Raw genomic sequence first — 19147 nt, forward strand, 5'->3', positions numbered from 1 at the left:
GTGCCACCAAAGGTGTTTTCCCCTTAGGGTGGTGTTCACTTGTAGGCATTTAGCACTCAGTGCTCACTGTTCTGGCGTCTTAATCCTTGGGGACTCAGGGAAGGGGGAGAAAGGGTAGACTAGGGGCTGGGAGATTAGGCCATCGGTGCGATGACAAGTACGTGTTGTGGAGAAGCCCTGCACACGTCTGTCCACCATATTGCGGGGCGGTATGGTTGGAAGAGGCCATGGAAGCCACACCCAGGCCGGTGCTCCCCTAGGAGGAGCGTGGCACACAGTTGTTACACGGAAAACTCTGAGGGACCCTGCCGGCTGAGCCAGAGCCAGGGAAACAGTCAACTGAGGGTTGATCTGGGTGATTTTGAAGGTTTATGACTAGAAATAGCATTGTAACCATTAAGAGAAATAGAACCAAAGAGGAGCATTTGGAGTTTATAGCAGATCTATCTCATGCATATTAATTTGATGCGAGGACAAAATATTTAAAGAATATCTGTGGGCATTTTTTAAATCCCCCAGATGATTGGATCTGGGGGGCTCAGAGCTACAGATCTGAGAATTGTCCACATATATCAGAAGTGACTGTCTACGCTTTGGAAGGAAATGAACCCTCAGAAGCGGTGAGGGGGTGGGGAGGCCGTGACCTAAACCAGGGGTATATATTCACCAGTGGTCGGCGAAGGAGGGCCAGGGAGGAGGAGAAGCAGCTGTGATGTACAAGCTAGAAAGAAAACTCTGGCTGAGCATGGCAAAGTGATGGCAGGCGTGCCGAGTGCACCCCAGGTTCCCCTAGGGCAGATACTGCTAGCTGAGTGAAGCACTCGTTCTCCAAGAGCCTGCAGCCAGCCTTGGGACCCTTCACCCCGATGCCGGGCAGCTGCTCAAAGCTCTCAGTTACAAAACGTTGAGAACTGTCTTGCTTCCCTCCCATAGCGTCTCAGAGTAGGAAGGGCCTACGGGTCATCTCTGGGAAGCTGAATTTCCTCCAGGCTCCCTCTGAAGAGGACGCACTAGGGGGGCTTCACTTCCCGAGGGTGTGGCGTCTCAGAGTTGGCTGTTGCATCTGCAGATAGCGCCCACGGGGAGAGACTCTTCTGCAAGTACAGACAGGAATGTTGGGTGGCATAGAAGATGCTAGAAAAGGAAACTTGCGTCCAGTCTAAGTAGAGGGAGAAGACAAGTGGTGGCATTGACTTTGAAAGTGATGGAGAAGCCACAGCGGAGATGCTGTAGGCAGAGTCCCATTTGGAGATTTGCAAGAAATGAAGTCTGACATTCCTGTCAACAGTTAACTGTATTTACTCCCATGAGTCGATTTTGCATACCTAGGTAAGTCCTGTTTACATAATTAATAGGACGAAGCCAAACTCTGCTCTCGCAGTTGAATTTGAAAGTCTGGTCTTTGCAGGAGCTCTTGCAAGTGTTTCCGTGGAGAATGCTCTGTAACAGCTACCGCATTGGAATGAACCAAAAAATATCAGTGCCCCTGGGCCACAGACCCCCATCGGTATTCTCACTGCTTTGTGCCGAATCATCTGAGGGTATGTGTGTGCCAGTCCCCCCCCCCAGACGATGTCTCCCGAGTGCTGGAACCCTTGCCCCCTGCTTGGGGCCCGGTAGCCGCGTGCCTGAGCCAGCATCAGTGGAAGGCAAGCTCAGTTCTTTCCCTTAGTTCCAGGGCATGTAGTTCGTGATTCTGGCTGGAAAGCTTTGTGGCAGACCAGTTGTGCAGAAATTTAACTGGGAAGCTAATGGTTGTAAATTTTTTTTTTTCCACTGAGAGGTTCAAAAATTCTTGATCAGAAGGAGCTTTTGTTGTACATTTGGAATTTCACAGATTAAGACAAGTGTGAGCCTGTTTGGTAGATGTAATCAACAGTTGTCACATTGCACCCATGAATTAGCAAGTTTTCCCGATGGCCTGACTGTGACTTATGTTGTTCTTTCTTATCTCGCCTGCCAGTTCACTGGGGTGGTTTTGCATAAAATACGTGAATTCAGGGTACTGTCTGACAAAATTCAGTGTAGAAGAGATTTGTAATTTATAGTGTTAGGACATTAAACCCCATGGATCGAGAAGCTGGACCTTTAAAAATCCACAGATGTAGTGTCTCAGCCAATAATTGCAAGGTGTAATTGTGGGTCAGTCATTGGGAAACCTATTTGAAAGTCACAGCGAGGTTTTAAGGGTCTTTTTTTAAAGATTTTATTTATTCATTTAGAGAGAGGGAGAGGCAGAGAGAGAATCCCAAGCAGACTCCACACTGAGCCAGGAATCCGATGTGGGGCTCCATCCCAGGACCCTGAGATCATGACCCCCGCCCAAATCAAGAGTCGGACACTCAGCCAACTGAGCCACCCAGGCACCCCCTCAGTTTTTAAGATGAAGAGGCCAGCTAGGCCGTGGGTGTCCAAGGGCATCCCGGGATGGGGGGGGCAGACACCCCCGGCCTTCCCCCCCCCCCGCCCCTTTCCACAGCAGGTGCACTACTCTGCTTTGTGTAAACACATGGGTCATTTGTTCTCCCCCTCAAGAGCACAATAGATTGGGGTAGAATTTCCGATACCCTCTCACGTCTGAACTCTTATCACCATCTCTCCAGAACTCGAGCCAAAGAGAATCAGGGAGCGTGGAATGCTCACATACATACCCTGCAAGCAAGCAGGAGACACCCCCCGCCCCCCCCTTGCTGAGGCTCCCGTGTCTCTCGATGCCTTCCAGGGACCCTGCCCTTGCTCTTCCTGGGGCATCTCTTTCAGCTCCTTCCCCGAGCTCTGCCGGGTCTTCTCCACATGAAGCCCAGCTTGGCCCCTTTTGGGGTTCAGCCAGGGCCATGCCTGACCTGCACTCGGCAGCTGCGCCCTACAGTATGTCTACATCACAGGAGCTTTTAACAACTCCAGGATTGTCATAGACCTTTGAGAAGCCGGTGGAAGCGCTGGACCCTCTTGTCAGACAACGTCATTCACATTCCCTGAAACCGGGTGCATTAACAGAAGGCTTTCAGCAGTGGTTTGGCCAGTGGACATACCCACCTTCCCTCCTTCGGGTACTGTTCACAGCTCCCCAGGGGACTAAGTTCTAAAATAGTGATTTTACGTGAAGCACAATACCATTATCATCAGAATGTGTAAAGATTTTACATAAAGGTAGCATGGCCCTGTTTCTAAGGCAGTTGGTGCTCATTTAGGGAAGTGGTTCCCAGAGCTGGCTGTGCATTAAGAACCTTCCCGTTCCTGGGATCAGGTGGGAGGGGTCCGTCAGCCACAGTGGCCGAGGCTGCTCCTCTCCTGAGACAGAGGGAAGCAGGGAAGGACATGACGCGCGGAACAGCCTCCTTGTCCCGGGGCTGAGGGGCTCCGGGGAGGCAGGGCTCCTGGCGAGCAGCCTCGAGAAGGGCGGGGCTGACCTGGGCAGCAGGGAGCTGGGCGAAGGTCAGGGGCTGGGAGGGGTGCTCGGGAACTGAGAGTGTGGAAGATCGGGGCTTGGTGCAGTAGATGTGACCGCATGCAGGTGACAGAGTGGTGGTCACCTAGGCAGTGGTCCACTCGGCAGGTCATAGGTGGTTCATAGCTGCTCACGGGGCGATCGTAATGCAGCTGCTTCATGGCCCAGTGACTGGAAACTACGGCTCAAATGGGATGTGCCTAAAAGTCCAGCTCGAGATCTCTCAGCGGTTATTGGTAATTGGTCGTGCTGTTTATATATGGCGCCCCTATCCCTTTCATCTCCGTGGCAGGAGTGGGGCTAGACGAGAGCAGAGGGTCTCCTGTGGCCCAGGCCGTGTCAGCCTGAGTGGCACACATCACTGAGCCAGTGGATAACACTGTGGAGTAGGCGGCCTTTCCCCCATGTTAAGGGTAAGGCAGTGAGCCTCGGAGGAGTCAAGAGCCCATCCAGCGACCCCACAGTGGCAAGTGGTACAGCAGGATTTGATTGCAGGTCCCACTCTTCCCTGTGCAGACGGTCACCCCATGGCAGCCGTGATGTCGCCTCAGATCACCTGGAGTCCCACTCACTCTCCAGGTGGAAGACGATGGAATGAAAGACAAAAGCCTTCGTCACTGGAACGGGTCTTCTGCCGTTAAAGAACAGAAACCCCCAGGCATCCCTGTTTGCCGTTGGTGTATCTATGGATCTACATGCAGGTGCCTGAAAGAAATCAAGACTACTCTGAGATTAGTGCTATTAACTGAATTTTTACCCCCACAGATATCTCCATGGTGCGGTGAGTGACAGTGTTATTTTCCTGAGTGGCTTCCTCTGTGCCCAACACAGAGACACGGACATCACACACTGATTTTCATTTTTCCTCATCCCCCGAGCATTGATTGAAACCCAGCTAAACCATGCTGGCTTTAGGAACCAAATCTTGCGTGTTTGGAGGTCTGCAGATTCAGATCTCCGCTGTGTAGTCGGCCGGTCCTGTGTGTGCCGCCAGCCCCATGCAGGCGCGATTGAACCCAAAGGCACTTTTATGACCGAGGACGGGCAGAGGGGCTGCGGTCTCATGAAAGCTAAACTCTTCATCCCCACCACTCTGTGTTTCAGAACAAGAAGAAAACTTTGAGTTTATCATTGTGTCCCTCACTGGCCAGACGTGGCACTTTGAAGCCACCACATATGAAGAGCGAGATGCGTGGGTCCAAGCCATCGAGAGCCAGATCCTAGCCAGCTTACAGTCATGTGAGAGCAGCAAGAATAAGGTAAGACCCTTAGCAGGCTGCCCCCCGAAATCAAGAGCCACTGATCGTTAAAGGGAAGTGGAGGCCCAGAGGAATGCCCAAGGGAGGGGAAGCATCATATGATGTGTGTGATTGACAAGACCCAGTTATTCTTCCTGAGCGAAAAGCTAAATAATTGAAAAGAATAAAAAACACTTTGTGTCGATATGTATCAAGTGTGAGTATCCTAGCCTAACCATGTTCCTATGGCAGAACATCCCGTTTTAAATCTTGACTCTCAACTAATCCCAAATAGAAAGCATTGACCTTTTTATGGTGGATGATGGGATCTTTTAGACTCTTGTGGTGTATGCGTTGACATTTACTTTGTTTTACGCAGAATACACTCAGGAGAGGAGAGGGAGACTTAAAAGATGCACTGTTCTCTTCTCACATATGCACAAAATTCAAACCCATGTCAAGTTACAACACTGAGTCTTGTTACGGATGTAAAGGAAAAGCAGAGGCTCAAAGATGAGCGTGCAGGGCGTTTGGGGAGACCGTGTCCATTCTCTAAACTCTGCGGATAAAGCCTGCTCGGTGTTTTATTCAGCAATCGGAGGTGACTCTTTGCAGTTGTTCAGCCAGAAAAACAAAACAAACCATAAACCACATTCTCTAGACCACCGCCAGTGATATTCCCAATATGGCTTTTCAATATGGCTTTTTTCTCCTTCATTACTTAGTAGCTCGGATGTCCTCAACCCCTTCTCTGGGACATTGTAAAGTCTCAGAGCAGGTCGATTTTTCAAGCTATGATCAACTACAAAAGGAGAGAAAGAGCGTTGCCCACCGGCCTGTGCCCTCATTTGTGACCATTTGGAGAAACCTCTGCCAATAATTCATGCTTAGCTTTGGCATTAAGAAGGGAGTCTATCTTTCAGAAAGATGGAGTGTCTTACTTTATTACCCTCTTTAACCAGGGTAAACCAGACCACAGCCGTTACTATTATAATGTAATTTGCTTCTCTTCTCTAAAGGTGTTTTATACCAAGGTAGGGAGAGTCAGTGCCTCTCCGTTCTGAGAACCTTGGCTTTACTGACTCACGTCCACAGACAGGGCTCCTGAAGCGAATGCAAGGAAGCTTCTGGATCTCCTCATGGACGGGGATTGACCACATATATCACACACAAAGCATGGGAATCTAGTTTCAGAACAGGAGTGGGGAGAGCATGTGGCCGAACAGACAGACACATCCTCCAGATTTTGTACACAATCACAGTATTTCACATCACACCTGAATCCGTGCCATAGCCTTGGGATTCAGGAAGATCTAAATCTCGTCTCTTGTTTCCATTTCACGCCTTTGCCGGACTCAGCATCATTTCTGGGCCTGACGCAAGCATTGGCCTACAATGCTGTCCCTTTTCGCTAGCCACGTGTGCTCGGGGCTTGCTCTCCCTCGGGGACTCACGAGCACCAGGGAGGACAGACTCACACCTATTCATCTTGGGTGTTTGCTGAATAGGTGTCAGAGTGCACGGTATGGAAGTCCCATCCAAGGAATAACTGAAGGGAAAATACAGACTCAGTTAAGAATGAGCTCTAAGAAATTTTGGCTGCCTGTGAATAATTCAGGCAGGGGCATACATATATGTACATCTGCTGTGAAAGTCAGGTAAACAGACAGACAGACACATCCCTCTGTGCACACATACACCACATACTCCAGATGCCAACATAAATTGTTAAATACACTGAATCCTGGGCTATCCAACCAGAGGGAATAAAATCTTCATAATGCATTATGCTAATTAGAGAATAGAAGCAAACAAATTATAATTTATATTATTAGGTAGTAAGCAATCGGTCGTCCCACATCAGACAATTTGACATGAGATGATTCAATTTATGAATTCCGACATAAAAATGAAGCTTGTTTTAAAGTGTCCTCTGAAATTTGTTTGGGTGTATGCATTGGTAGCCTTTAGAAACAGTGTGTATCCTGGGGCGCCTGGCTGGTTCGGTCGGTAGTGCACGCAACTTTTGTTTGATCTTGGGGTCATGAGTTTGAGACCCACGTTGAGCATGGAGTTTACTTTAAAAAAAAAGTTAGCTTAAAAACAGTATATACCCTTGTACCTGGCACCTCTGCTTCCAAAAATTTGTCATCAGTAAGTAATGACAAATGCAGGCGAAGTTTTAGCAATAAGTGAGTTCTTTACAGCACTATTGACAGTGGAGAAAAGTTGGAAACCACCTAGATGTCCATCAGAGAAAATTTCAGAAAGAAGTTCTTGTAAGCGGCATAGTGTGCAGCCACTCAAAATGATGATGTGGGAGAACGTGGGGTGCATTGAGAAGTGACCCTGTGTCATTGGGCTAAAAGTGCAGGTTCCAAAGCAATACAGGCTGGCTTTTTTTTTTTTTTTAAGTACACGTGTGTGTACAGGTGTGCTTTTAAAAAACAGGCTAGAAGAATAGATATCATACTGTCAAACTTAAGTATGGAAGATCACATCATAGCTTATAAATTCTTACATTGTTCTTTTCCCCCTTAGGTATCTCTTTAACTTGTAGAGAGAAGAGGGTTAAGTATCAGTTTAAGAACAGATGCCCCTCCCTGCCCTCCACCCTCCTTAGTGACTTTGTTGCCGTAGCAACTGAGATACTCTTAATGTGAAAAGTGCATCTCTAAGGCATGAAGTGTGGTGTGGACGTGGCTTCCTGGCGAGGAATCATGAGCTGTGTCTCGTGGCGCCGATTAAGCCCTGACCCGTGGCTCATAAGCAGATTATTTCCCATTCTTCCATCTTCAGAGCAAGCTGACACAACAGGGCACGTTAACCACTTCCGTTCTCCAGGTGGCGGTTCGTCTGTGTTCACTCGCGAATGATCCAGAACTACTTCTGTCCTCACTCCGGGTCGAGTCCTCTCATCTGACGGGTCTTAACACGGGGCTCGAAGCATTCTCGGGCAGTCATGCTTTTTCCCCAAAGACCTCAGAAGAGGAGTGGCTGCTTCAAACGGTCCTCATCCTGTATCTGCTGACAAATGATTTGATTTTGCCCCAACATTACTCGGGGATGCATCAGTGTCTCCCGGGGTTCTTACCTCTTGCCTTTCTCTTCCTATGCCCAGTCCCGACTGACAAGCCAGAGTGAGGCCATGGCCTTGCAGTCAATACGAAACATCCGCGGGAACTCCCACTGCGTGGACTGCGAGACCCAGAGTAAGTGTGGGCCGGGGAAGGGGGCCGGGCGCGGGACACGGGAAGTGGGGTGGTCTGGTGACACCCAGAGTGCAGTGGACCCACTTCGGTCATGCAGCACGTAAGGTTTATGATGTGACGTGACGACTTTTAAAGAGTTGAAATACTCGTGTTTGGATTTTATCTGAACACAGTACCCTGCACACAAAAGTGTAGGTCTGCCTTCTGCTTCAGGCCCCTGGGTGAGCAACCGTCTCACCAGGGGGGTGGGCGTGTGCCCAGATTCCGTGCCATACCCAGGAATTAACCTTTTGCTTCATCAGTGATCATATGCTTGTTTGCTTTCTCATGAAAATACAACACAATTGTTAATTCCTGCCCAGAGATTTCTGGGGTTGGTTTTTTTCATTGCAAAATCATATGTTCTGGATTTTGCCATCAAAAGGTCTTTCTTTTTTTTTTAATGTGAGATTCACTGTCCACTAAAGCCTCTGATTGAACTGATAGACTTCATCATAACTGTTTCGTGCCTTCCAGTGACCTAGTGTTCCTGGGTGCTTCCCGCCGTGCAGTGCGGAACACTCTGTTGCCTCTGAGAAAGTCACTTTGTTGTCATCCTTGAGCTTAAAGACTTTCGGTTCTCTACATCCCAGCCCTTAGTCCAGTGCTGGGGGCATTCAGTAAACTTTTTCCAGTCGTATCTTTTTGTTGTTGTCACTAAAAAACAAAGTTTTGACGCGGGGCGCCTGGGGGGCTCAGTTGGTTAAGCTCCTGCCTTTGTCTCGGGTCGTGATCCCAGGGTCCTGGGATGGAGCCCCGCATCCCGCTGCCTGCTCAGCAGGGTCGGCTTCTCCCTCTCCCTCTGCCCTTCCTGCTGCTTGTGCACGCCCTCTTCTGTCTCTCAAATAAATCAATAAAAATCTTAACAATCAAAGCCCACAAAGTTTTGATGAGAGGGAGATCCAGTTGAGACCAGGTGAAAGTCACTGGCCCCACGCTCGGTGTCACCTGGGAATCCCAGGCATGTGATATGGTCCTGGCCATCCTGGAGCCCAAGCCCAGTGGGCGAGGCGGGACCCAGAGACCACAGCACCTGCCACCGTGGCGAAGGGCTGTTACAGGGCACACGGCAACTCAGGCAGACTTTGTGCAGAAGTTGGTGTTTAGAGGGGCTGAAGGAGTCATGGCGTCAGGGGAATAGCAGAACATGCACCTGCTGCTCAGGTTGGAGGCTGGTTGGAGCTGAGAGAGGTGGTGAGGATGCTCAGCAGGGGGGAGGTGAGGATGCTCAGCGGGGGGGAGGTGAGGATGCTCAGCGGGGGTGGTGAGGATGCTCAGCGGGGGAGGTGAGGATGCTCAGCGGGGATGGTGAGGATGCTCAGCAGGGGAGGTGAGGATGCTCAGCGGGGGTGGTGAGGATGCTCAGCGGGGGGGAGGTGAGGATGCTCAGCAGGGGGGAGGTGAGGATGCTCAGCGGGGGTGGTGAGGATGCTCAGCGGGGGTGGTGAGGATGCTCAGCGGGGGAGGTGAGGATGCTCAGCGGGGGGAGGTGAGGTTGCTCATTCCGGGGGTGGTGAGGATGCTCAGCGGGGGGAGGTGAGGTTGCTCATTCCAGGGGTGGGCTGCGGAGATGAGGATGCTAAGTAGAGAACATTAGAGCCTTTCTCTTCATCTATAAACAGTGGGAACTCCTTTGAGTTTCAGAGCGGGAGTGAGATGGATTCTGAGCTGTGCTCGGGGAGATGGGCCTGGCCCTACCATCTCCTGTAGATTGGACCAGGGCGGTAGAGGGAGGAGGAGGCCGCCGTGGGGGATGGTGAACAGGAGGAGGTAGGCACTAACTCAGGTTGTTAGAGTAAAGGGCAGGGGGGGAGCCTCCTCTGAGCAGCCACTGTGCTGCAGGGCAGGATCGGGGAAGGTCACCAGGCTGGCGTCTGTGGCCCCCAGGGGAGAGAAAGGGTCTCTTCTTTGGGTGTCTTGATGAACTTCTCTAAAGTATCTTCTTTGTGTGAAGTTTTAAATTTTACTTTCAAAATGTGTCATGAAAGGAAGTTACAAGAGAGTACTTATTAAGTGTGTGTTTTTACCAAAAAGTTGTTAAAGTAAGAATTTTTAAAGCTGTCAGAGCATCCATTCGAAGTGCCTACGATGATTTCCACCATACTGCTGGAGCCCTGTGAGAGGGACGATTCCATGGCTCGCAGGCTTCATGGTACGAGGTACATTGGAGGTCAGGAGTCCTTTCTGCGAGCAGGTGGGCCGCTCGAGTGCCGAGGTGTGGGGTTGGGGGCACGGAGCTGTGGGGAAGGAAGGCCCCTGAGTAGATATGCAGGGACGAAGGGAGCGGGGAGAGGCGGAGTGTGACAATTCCGGAGGAGAAAGAGATCGCGAGCTCCCATTCCTTAAACACTTTGCCTTCGTCAGGCCTGTGCCGAACCCACCAGGGCACTATCTGTTTTAGTTCTTGTGACTGAATGTTGGTGCTGCAGTCGGCCCCACGGCCCCACTGACAGAGGAGGAAATGCAGAGTCTGAGGGGGAGTCATATTTCGAGTTATATGTCCCGGGTCACAGAAACAGCAAGCGGAGCTCCTTGCCTCGCTGCTCTATTACAGAGCTCAAGGACACCAGGACACGTTGGCAAAGGCTTTTTGTTTTTTAAATCAAAATACTCAATTTTGGTGAAAATGCTGGGAAGGGCACCGCCCCCACACTGATGATGATCTGTAAAACCTCCCCGATCGGTTTGGCAGTGTACATAAAAAGCCTCGGGCAAGTGGACGCCCTACCCTCCAGCTGGGTCCTCCAGGAACCAACCCCACGGGAATGAGCAAAGGGGCCCAGAGACGTAGCTTCAAAGGTGTTCATCACAACGCTGTTTACAGAGCAAAAAATCAGAACATCCCAAATGTGCAAAACTGGAAGAACCATTAATGGTGATGTCTTCTCAGTGCAATAATGTGCAACCTTAAAAAGTGATGTTTAAAATTTTTAAAGTAAGTTATGTAAAAAAATATATTAATTGAGATGGAGAAACTTTATAATGCATTGGAAATGAGCAAGTACTGAGGCAGTGAGTCAAGGAGACCCTAGTGAATCATTTTAGGAATTTAGGCAGAAAAAGTCTATAAGGATGCATTCCAGAACGTTGATCCCACCTATTTCTGAAAGTGGTCGGTCGGGTCTGTGGTCATCCGGGTCATCTAATTGTATAGTGAGCACCTGTGTCTTGGGAAATTGGATATCGAGTGGCCTGTATTTCAGTGGGTGCAAGTACACACAATAGTCAAACATTAAATGTAAGGAGAGGCTCTGGTTTCTGGTCAAGAAGATGTTGCCGCTTTCTGTGGGGCCCGGGAAAGCCTGATTTCACCGGGGGACCTGGTTCTGCCTGCATCTTCCCGGGGGCTCCCCAGCATCAGAGCTGGGAGGTCATCGCTCATGCTTCCAGAGGGTTCCAGCAAGAGGAGGGGGCCAGGCCACAAACGTGTGGGATGCTTTCTTGGGCTCCAGCAGGATCGAGGCTTCCCTACTCTGCTGCTGAAGCCGAAATGCAGGGAAGTGCATCCTGCCCTCTGCCTCGGGTCCTGGGAACCGGGCCTAGGGCCTCTGGCTGGTATGTAGCCTAGGCGGGCTTTTGTCCTTCTTACTGATTAAAGGACTTTCTCTTTTAATTTGTTTTCTGGTTTGTTTATTTGGCTTTTTGGGTTTTTTGTTTTGTTTTGTTCTGTTTTGTTTGAGAAAGCAGAAATTGAGAGTAAGAAAATGACGTTTTGGGGTCCCAGATAGCTTGGTGTGCTCTCTGCAGAGACAGGATCAAGTTAGGGGACAGTGGCCACTCTCGGCCGTGGTGGACAGCACGGAAGCAGGAACAAAACACGCGTGCCTGTCCTCCGAAGCGTTGTCGGAGACAAAGGTGGCGGTCGGCTCTGACACCAGCAGTGAAGGAATTAGCCAATCAATAAAGTGTTCCAACACCAAGGATTACTTTTAATAGAAAGTGCATAGGTAGATTGTTCAGTGAACAGAAGCAAGAGAAAGTCTTGTGTGTGGTGCATTTCTTCCACATAAATATGCACAAATAAAAAAATAAGTTGACTGTGATTGAAGTGGGTGGTAGTTCCAAAGATTTTCTTCCCTTGTTCTTTGGAACACCTTTCCTGACACCTTAAACCTGTCTTTAAATGAGCCCATTCCTTTTATCATTATTAAGGGATCTTAAGGGAGGATTGAGGGGGACTTGAAAGTGTGGGCCCCGCCATTGGCTTTCTGTCCCCCTGAGAGCCAAGCCCTTCGCTTCGTGGTCCTGTGTCCGGTGGTCACATGGGAGGAACCTCGGGCTCCGGATGCCACAGACCCCTCTCTGGATGATTCCCACTGGCTTGTAAACTCTGCCGCCCCCACCATTCAGTTGTGTCTCATGGGGGTGGGGCGAGTGGGGCTTGGGCATTTCCATGACACATGGGATTTGGAGCAGTAGGAACCCCCCCTCACCCATCGTTCTTCCTAAGAATGTGCCAGACTGCCGGGAGCCGCCTGTCTACACCTGGTAGACCCCAGAACGGGCTCTGAGCTTCCTTAGCTTGGGGGTGCCCGTCTGTAGTGATTTTGGAGAACCTCAGCGTCCGCCCCTTGAGGAGCCGCAGCCTTCGGACATCTTGCTTCTGGGAAATCCTGCCGTAAAGATAACTGACATGTTCGGGAAAGTCCATCCTCCAAGCCCAAGAGCTTGGAGCCCTGGCGTGGTTGTCGCCACTGTGCCTGCCCTGCATGGACAGACCCGGAGAGGCAATGCAGCCTCTCCACGGCTCCAAGACCCCTCGCCCACGAGGCCCTCCTGCTCACCTGGGCAGAGCCGACGCCTCCCTCCTGGCTGGTGCCCGAAGCCCTGGATGGAAATCCCGGGCGTGAACTCCTCCCGCCATGTCGTGTTAATGTTGGAAGCAGCTTTTCCGCTGTCCCACTGGATGTCTAGGACTCTCTCTTACATATCTTTGTGGACCCCAGACCTGCACAGGAGGGGACCCCACTCCCCTCTCCCTTCCCCAATCTCTCGATGTCCCAGCAAAACCTGTAGCAGGAGCACTATTCAGCCCCTCTCTTCTGCTGCTTGCTTTTTCCCCACAGGCATAAAAAGAAACCGCAAACTATGTACTTTTAAATTACAAACAAATGGGCGCCTGGGTGGCTCAGTCGTTAAGCATCTGCCTTCAGCTCAGGTCATGATCCCAGGTCCTGGGATCGAGCCCCGCATCGGGCTCCCTGCTCGGCGGGAAGCCTGCTTCTCCCTCTCCCACTCCCCCTGCTTGTGTTCCCTCTCTCACTGTCTCTCTCTCTCTCTGTCAAATAAATAAAAAAAAATTTTTTTTTTTAATTACAAACCAATGATACAATTATATCTATAAAGGCATCCTTGGGTCTTTGCCCACATATCCCCTCAAAGAAGCCTTCCCCGACCACCACAGGGTTGAAATGACACACACGGGTCCGTCTCCCTCTTCTCCCTAACTGGGTTTTCTCAGAGCACACGCTTACCCGACACGTGGCATGTTTTTCTCGTCTGTTCACCGTTGGTCTGCCCCGTGGAATCGAAGCCCGATGCTTAACCCTCAGGACAGCCCCACGGGGATGGGCATCAGTAGCTTCATGTCCTACACGAGGCCTGCAGAGCAGAAGACTCTTGCCGGGGGTGGGAGGGGCGCGCAGACAGTCAGCAGGGCGTGTGCTGACAGTCCGGTGGGGGTCTCTGCACTGGGACGGCGCTCCTGAAGCTAGACGGGGACACCGGAGACAATCCAGAGCTTGAAGGCCACACTGGACTCACCTGTCGGCCTCAGGGGGCAGCCCAGGGCCGCAACGCCCCAATGCATCCTGAAGGGAGCAACATGTGCGACGCGGGCAGTGTCCCTGGCAACGCGTGCATGCTGACACCTGCCAACAAGTTGTTCCCATCTGTTGGGGCAGAGGCGAGGCATCCCTCCCACAGCCCCAGTTCCTCGGTATTTCTGATTTCCATGGAGAGCTGCATGCAGTCACTGAAATGTGTCCTGTGTGGGCTTTCCTCCTCCAGGGGACACCACACCAGGCTGGTCTCTGAAGCTTGGAGGGGGAGGGGGTGGGGCGGCGGTACATCGAGTTCCTAACCGGGTCAGGGTCGTTGGGGTCCTGCGCCCGAGGGGTAACTCAGAGAAGGGTTGCGGTGGTGGGTAGGGCTTGCCACCTAGTCAGGGGTCTTCCCACAGCTCGGGTGAGTGGTCCGGGGGGCGCAGTGGGGACAGTGTGCAGGGGCATTCACCAGCAGTGCTCTGTGATGGTGGAGGTGGGCACATGGGCTCAGCCCGCCGCCCCCCCCCCCCGCGCCGGCCCTGAGGACGGGTCCTCTGCTCTAGTGGGGCCATGCCTTCCTTTGCCGGAAAGTGCTCATTGAGGTGGGCTCTGGGGTGTCGCAAACGAGAAGAGGTCGGTGCCCCTGGCCCTGCCCGACACGGGGAGGGTTTTGCGAAGTGACACACGGGTGTGTGACAGTCTCCCGGGAGCTGCTGGGAGCTGCTGAGAGGAAGTGAGCTGCGTGCTGAGGCCAGCAGGAAGAGCCACTGGCCACGCAGAGGGGCGCGGTGTGGGGGGTCAGGGAACCAAAGGGCTCCTGAGAGACACGCGCACAAAGACGGGCTCGCTTCTGATCCTGCTGGTCAGGATTGTGGGTCAGATCCGAAGGGCAAATGGCAGCCCCGGAGGGGTTTTGAGAAGGGGCAGGACACGGTCACATTCACCTAGGAGACCGCGTTTCCGTGCGGAACGCAGGCTGCGGGCGTTAGAAGGTGAGGCCGCAGATGGGAGGCTGCTCCGTCCTGGTGGTGACTGTGGCATGGACCAGGGCGGGAGTGGCGGGGACAAGAAGGGGCAAACACCAAGACTTGGTGATGGGCTGGGGGGTGATGGAAGGATCAGGGTCAATTTGCAGAATCCTGGCTTGAATAACTGGGTGAATCAGTGCCATTTGCTGGCAGGGAGCTGTCCCTGGCAAGAGATGATGTTCAAGGGCAAAATGTGGACAGGGAGGTACCTGCAAGATTTCCAAGCGCAGATGTACAGTGGTCATTACGGGTGCTGCTCAGAGAGAGGAGTCTATCCGTGTTCGTTCCTGAGGTGGGCGGTATCTGTGGATAGTTGTGAGCAGTTGGGTCGTAATGGGATCCACAGCTTGGGTAGAGTTTGCTCATCAGAAGATGAGTCTGCAGAATCCCCTGAGGTAAGGGGTGGGTTCAGGACGAAGAATTGGGAAGGAAATCTAGTTGGGGAGCCAGACAAGTGCTAGAAAAATCCAGGGAGGGTATTGACCAAAAAGCCACGTGAAGGCAGTGTTGTAAGAAGAAGTATCCAGAGGTCAAGTAAAATGATGCCTAAACACAGTCCTGACCTTGCCCGGCCCCATGACATTGGCTGCCCTGCTCCAAGGGGAAGGTGGGGGTAGAGGCCAGGTGGGATTGAGAGGTGCAGACTCAGAGGTGGCCAGTGCAGGAGTCGCGCTCTGAAGGGGTGTGGCGGGGGTGTTCCGCAGACTGTTCACCACCCCCCCAACAGGGCCCAGGCCAGCCCTCCTCCATTGAACCTGCCCTTCGGTGCCTGCTGTGGCTGGTTTCTTCCTTCCCACGCTGTCTGTGCATTTATTCCTTTGACTCTACCCTTCAGCATGTAGTCTGCATTTCTTCATTCTATTTATATTTATTGTTATTATTTGGAAGTTTGTTTCGTCTTCCCACCCAGAACGTCCCCGAGTCACAGACCTCTCTTCTCCTATCCCCCCCCCCCCCCGGTACCCACCCCCACCTCCCAGAGTTTGTGTTAGATATGAAAGAAATGGCTGGCTGATTTCTGATGAATTAGCACAAGGCCATTCCTGGGTTTTTGTTGACTCTTCAGGTGTACCTGGAGTAAATATTGACTACCCCTGGGTCATTTAAGCCTTCCTTGCGTCTGTTGGTGGTTAAAGCCATTGACTGTCCGGGTGAACCCTGTCTTTGCAGATCAGCCGTGGACTCTGGCACGAAGCCAGCCTTGAGCCTGAGTCCTCTGTCTTCCGGTGCTACCAGCCACTTTCACACAGGGAATGACCTAGCTCTGGGGTTCCAGCCATGTTCTCTAAACTCATTTGTTGTCCTTGGTGCGTTATCACAGGCTAAAGCATCGCCATTCATTCTGCAGATCAGGGTCGATCCAGCTGGGTCATAACCTAACCGGTAGACCCTGCCCTCCATCTTGCCAGCAGTGATGGTGGGAGTCGCTCCAGCGGTTGCCCTTAACGTAAGATCACTGAAAACCATGTCTTCATCATAGCGTGCCTGCCTTCGTCTTTGAGATTTGCAAACATGTCAGTCGTATGTCTAGTGAAAACTCAGATGTGCCTAGAGTTGCAGAGATGGCTGGTTACAAGGGACATTGTAGCTTTGGAAATACTCTGGAGCCAGGTCACATACGGTTCTTTTCCATGTGCATCTGCGCTCTCAAGGGTGCTGCTATTGAGGTATTAGAACATGCATTTCTGTGTCCAGCCCAGTGCCTGCTCCTGTTTATTGTGTGGGAAATTCCTAAGCTTTGGCTAAAGCCAGATTTTTAAAAGCCATCCCCAACATGTCAAACCTTTTGAGATGCCTAAATCAGCATGCAGGACTGGCCAGAGAGCATTTGCAGACCCTGTGAGTCTAGGGAGGGACAGCCGGATGTGAAGTCCAGTAACTGGCTTTTTTGTTCCTGAGATCCTGAGGGCAGTTGGAATGAGTGATGATGGTCTGTTGTCTCTCTTCCCACAGATCCGAACTGGGCCAGTTTGAACTTGGGAGCCCTCATGTGCATCGAATGCTCAGGGATCCACCGGAACCTTGGCACCCACCTTTCTCGAGTCCGGTCTCTGGACCTCGATGACTGGCCCATCGAGCTTATCAAGGTGATGTCATCCATTGGGAACGAGCTGGCCAACAGCGTCTGGGAAGAGAGCAGCCAGGGGCGGACGAAGCCCTCCCTGGACTCCACAAGGTAGGGACGTGGGCAGGCGTATGGCTCTGGGGCCTTCTGCCAGCACGGGAAGTCACCTTAACAGCAGCCTCCCCCGGAGCCGCCCTGGCGACCTGTAGGAATGCCGAGGGGCCCGGCATGGAAACGTCTGTTTTTAAAATTGGTTTTCAGCAGGCGTGGATAATTCAGACTCCTTAATTTTTTATGTTTGTTTTTACACCTTGGGGATTCCTCTCCCCCTCTTTGAAATGTATTAAGCTTCCAACCTTATGAATATATCACTTTAATTAATACATTTCTAATAGGAGTAAGATGTGCAGTGAACACTAATTATGAATTGTTGACTCTTTAATTTTGTGATTCTTCTATCTTTGATAAGCATCTACTCAGTTGGTTTCCCTCCCCACCCCCACAGACCCACAGTAAGCCAGTTTACAGTAACACAATGTATTTTATTTTGTAAAATATACTTCCAACACATTTAAGCAGCTGAGTTCGGAGTAACGTATGGTGACTCCTCATTAATGTTAATTGTTACCCGGTGTAAAAAACGCATTTATTTTGAGCCCATTTATTTTCTCATTTTTCATTTACAGCTATTATAAACCGTTTTTGAGTACACATACATATTTAATGTACCTAAGAGGTGATAAAATGGCCTGTCTTCCGAGAAAGCCTGCTTCACAGAGGCGCGGTGGGCCCATCGGGTCCCTGCAGGGGAGCGGCCGGGGGACTCCCTTTCCGCTTTTGCTTCTCGGGTGTGTGGAGAGGTGAAGGGAGTGAAGGGGTCTCCCATCATTAGCACTTTTTTAAATTCCTCTGGCCTGTTTTGCTGGTGATGAGACCTCTGGTCTGTGGGCGGGCCCCATGTGAGGCGTAAGAAGTCGGTTTCTGCCACTAAGCCATGATCCTGTGCGAGCAGTCGGTGGATTTTGTTACATGAATGCTGAAAAATGAATTTGTGGTGCCACCTTCGGTTCACTTTAGAGAATGAAGCTGGCGTGTTATTAACCTGCTCTTCCTGTTCGGCGTCCTGTGGGGAGGGGGCGAGGGGAGGAAGGGGCGCCCAGAGCCTTGTCTGTCTGGCATCACCTCCATTTGCTGGGTGAGCTCGACCACGCAGTACCCGTGTGGGCAGACTTCCTGCAAACGGAAGGAATGATACTGTCCTTTAAATGCTTTATCTTGATCTGTTTAACACGAGTGTAGAAAGTAGCAGACCATCAGCGAAGAGCATTCTTAAAAGACGAATTTGTGTATTAATATCGATTTTTTTCATGGGTTTCGTTTCCTTGGAGGACATGTAGGCCAACAATGAAATACGATTGGAAATTGGATCAAGTTTCATGTAGGAGTGCAGAGAACATTGAAATAAGTTAGGGAAAAAAATTATTCCTGCATTTTACTGTTTATGTGTAAGAGGAGCATATGTATTATTTTTAGTATCCTGAATTGGAAAAAAGTTTTTCCATCTGTCATAATTAGCCACCGTTTAGAACTTTTAGGTAACGAAGATAGGGGTTGCTATTTTTAACTGGTAAATATTTCATATGCATTTCATTTTCATTCCTAAGTGAGGGTAGCATGCGTACAGGCACTTGATTGTTCTAACTTGTGTATTTAAGCTCTTGAGTGCATAACTTTCTCTTCTCTCCAGCATTACACGCATCACATCTTTATGTTTTAGAGATGTGTCAGTCTTCCTTTCTCACAAATGGGGTGACCGCAGCACAGTCCCAGCTCTTAATGGGTCACATTCGTTGTCCTAGGGGGCCGTGCTGAGTTGCAGCACCCCCTCCCTGCAAGGGTGATGGTGATGCTGGGTCACAGCAGTTCCAAAGAATACGAACGCCTTTGAGGATTAACTGTTTCCTTGTGTTCAACAAATACTTTCTCATAGAGAAGAAGTGGTACAGGTGATTATCCCTCACAGCGATCGGTGAATGTTCTCAGGGCCAGAGCTGAGTGTGCCAGGACTCTGGAGAATTTTCACGCCCGGTGGCGGGGGGGTGGTTCTCACAACCAGTGTGCTCCAGGGAAGTGTCACTGGAGAAACAGCATCTGAGCTGGACTTTAAAATGCAGGGCGGGTGTCCAGGCCTGCGGGGTCGGGAGTGTGGGGTGGGCTGGCCTAGGCCAAGTCCGAGCCCGGGGAAAGTGTAGAAACTGGGGGGTTGCCAGCCATGGGGCAGGACCTTCAGTGGAATGAGGAGGGGTAGGCCAAAGGAGAGCAAAGGCCTGGGCGAACCTTTGAGCCAGGGGT

At 51.1% G+C, this 19147-nt stretch overlaps 1 protein-coding gene across 11 annotated transcripts in view; it reads left to right on the forward strand.

Moving 5' to 3' along the window:
* AGAP1 (ArfGAP with GTPase domain, ankyrin repeat and PH domain 1) overlaps positions 1-19147 on the forward strand; it is a 527767-nt gene that overhangs the window by 444679 nt on the left and 63941 nt on the right. For all 11 annotated transcript variants that reach the window (XM_027588845.2, XM_027588846.2, XM_027588847.2 and 8 more), the window contains 3 exons: positions 4553-4707; positions 7808-7898; positions 16684-16906. In XM_027588845.2, the coding sequence (XP_027444646.1) occupies positions 4553-4707; positions 7808-7898; positions 16684-16906 (469 nt within the window). The remainder of the gene's footprint in view (positions 1-4552; positions 4708-7807; positions 7899-16683; positions 16907-19147) is intronic.

Source organism: Zalophus californianus, chromosome 3 (assembly GCF_009762305.2).
Source record: "Zalophus californianus isolate mZalCal1 chromosome 3, mZalCal1.pri.v2, whole genome shotgun sequence".
NCBI classification, from domain to species: Eukaryota; Metazoa; Chordata; class Mammalia; order Carnivora; family Otariidae; genus Zalophus; species Zalophus californianus.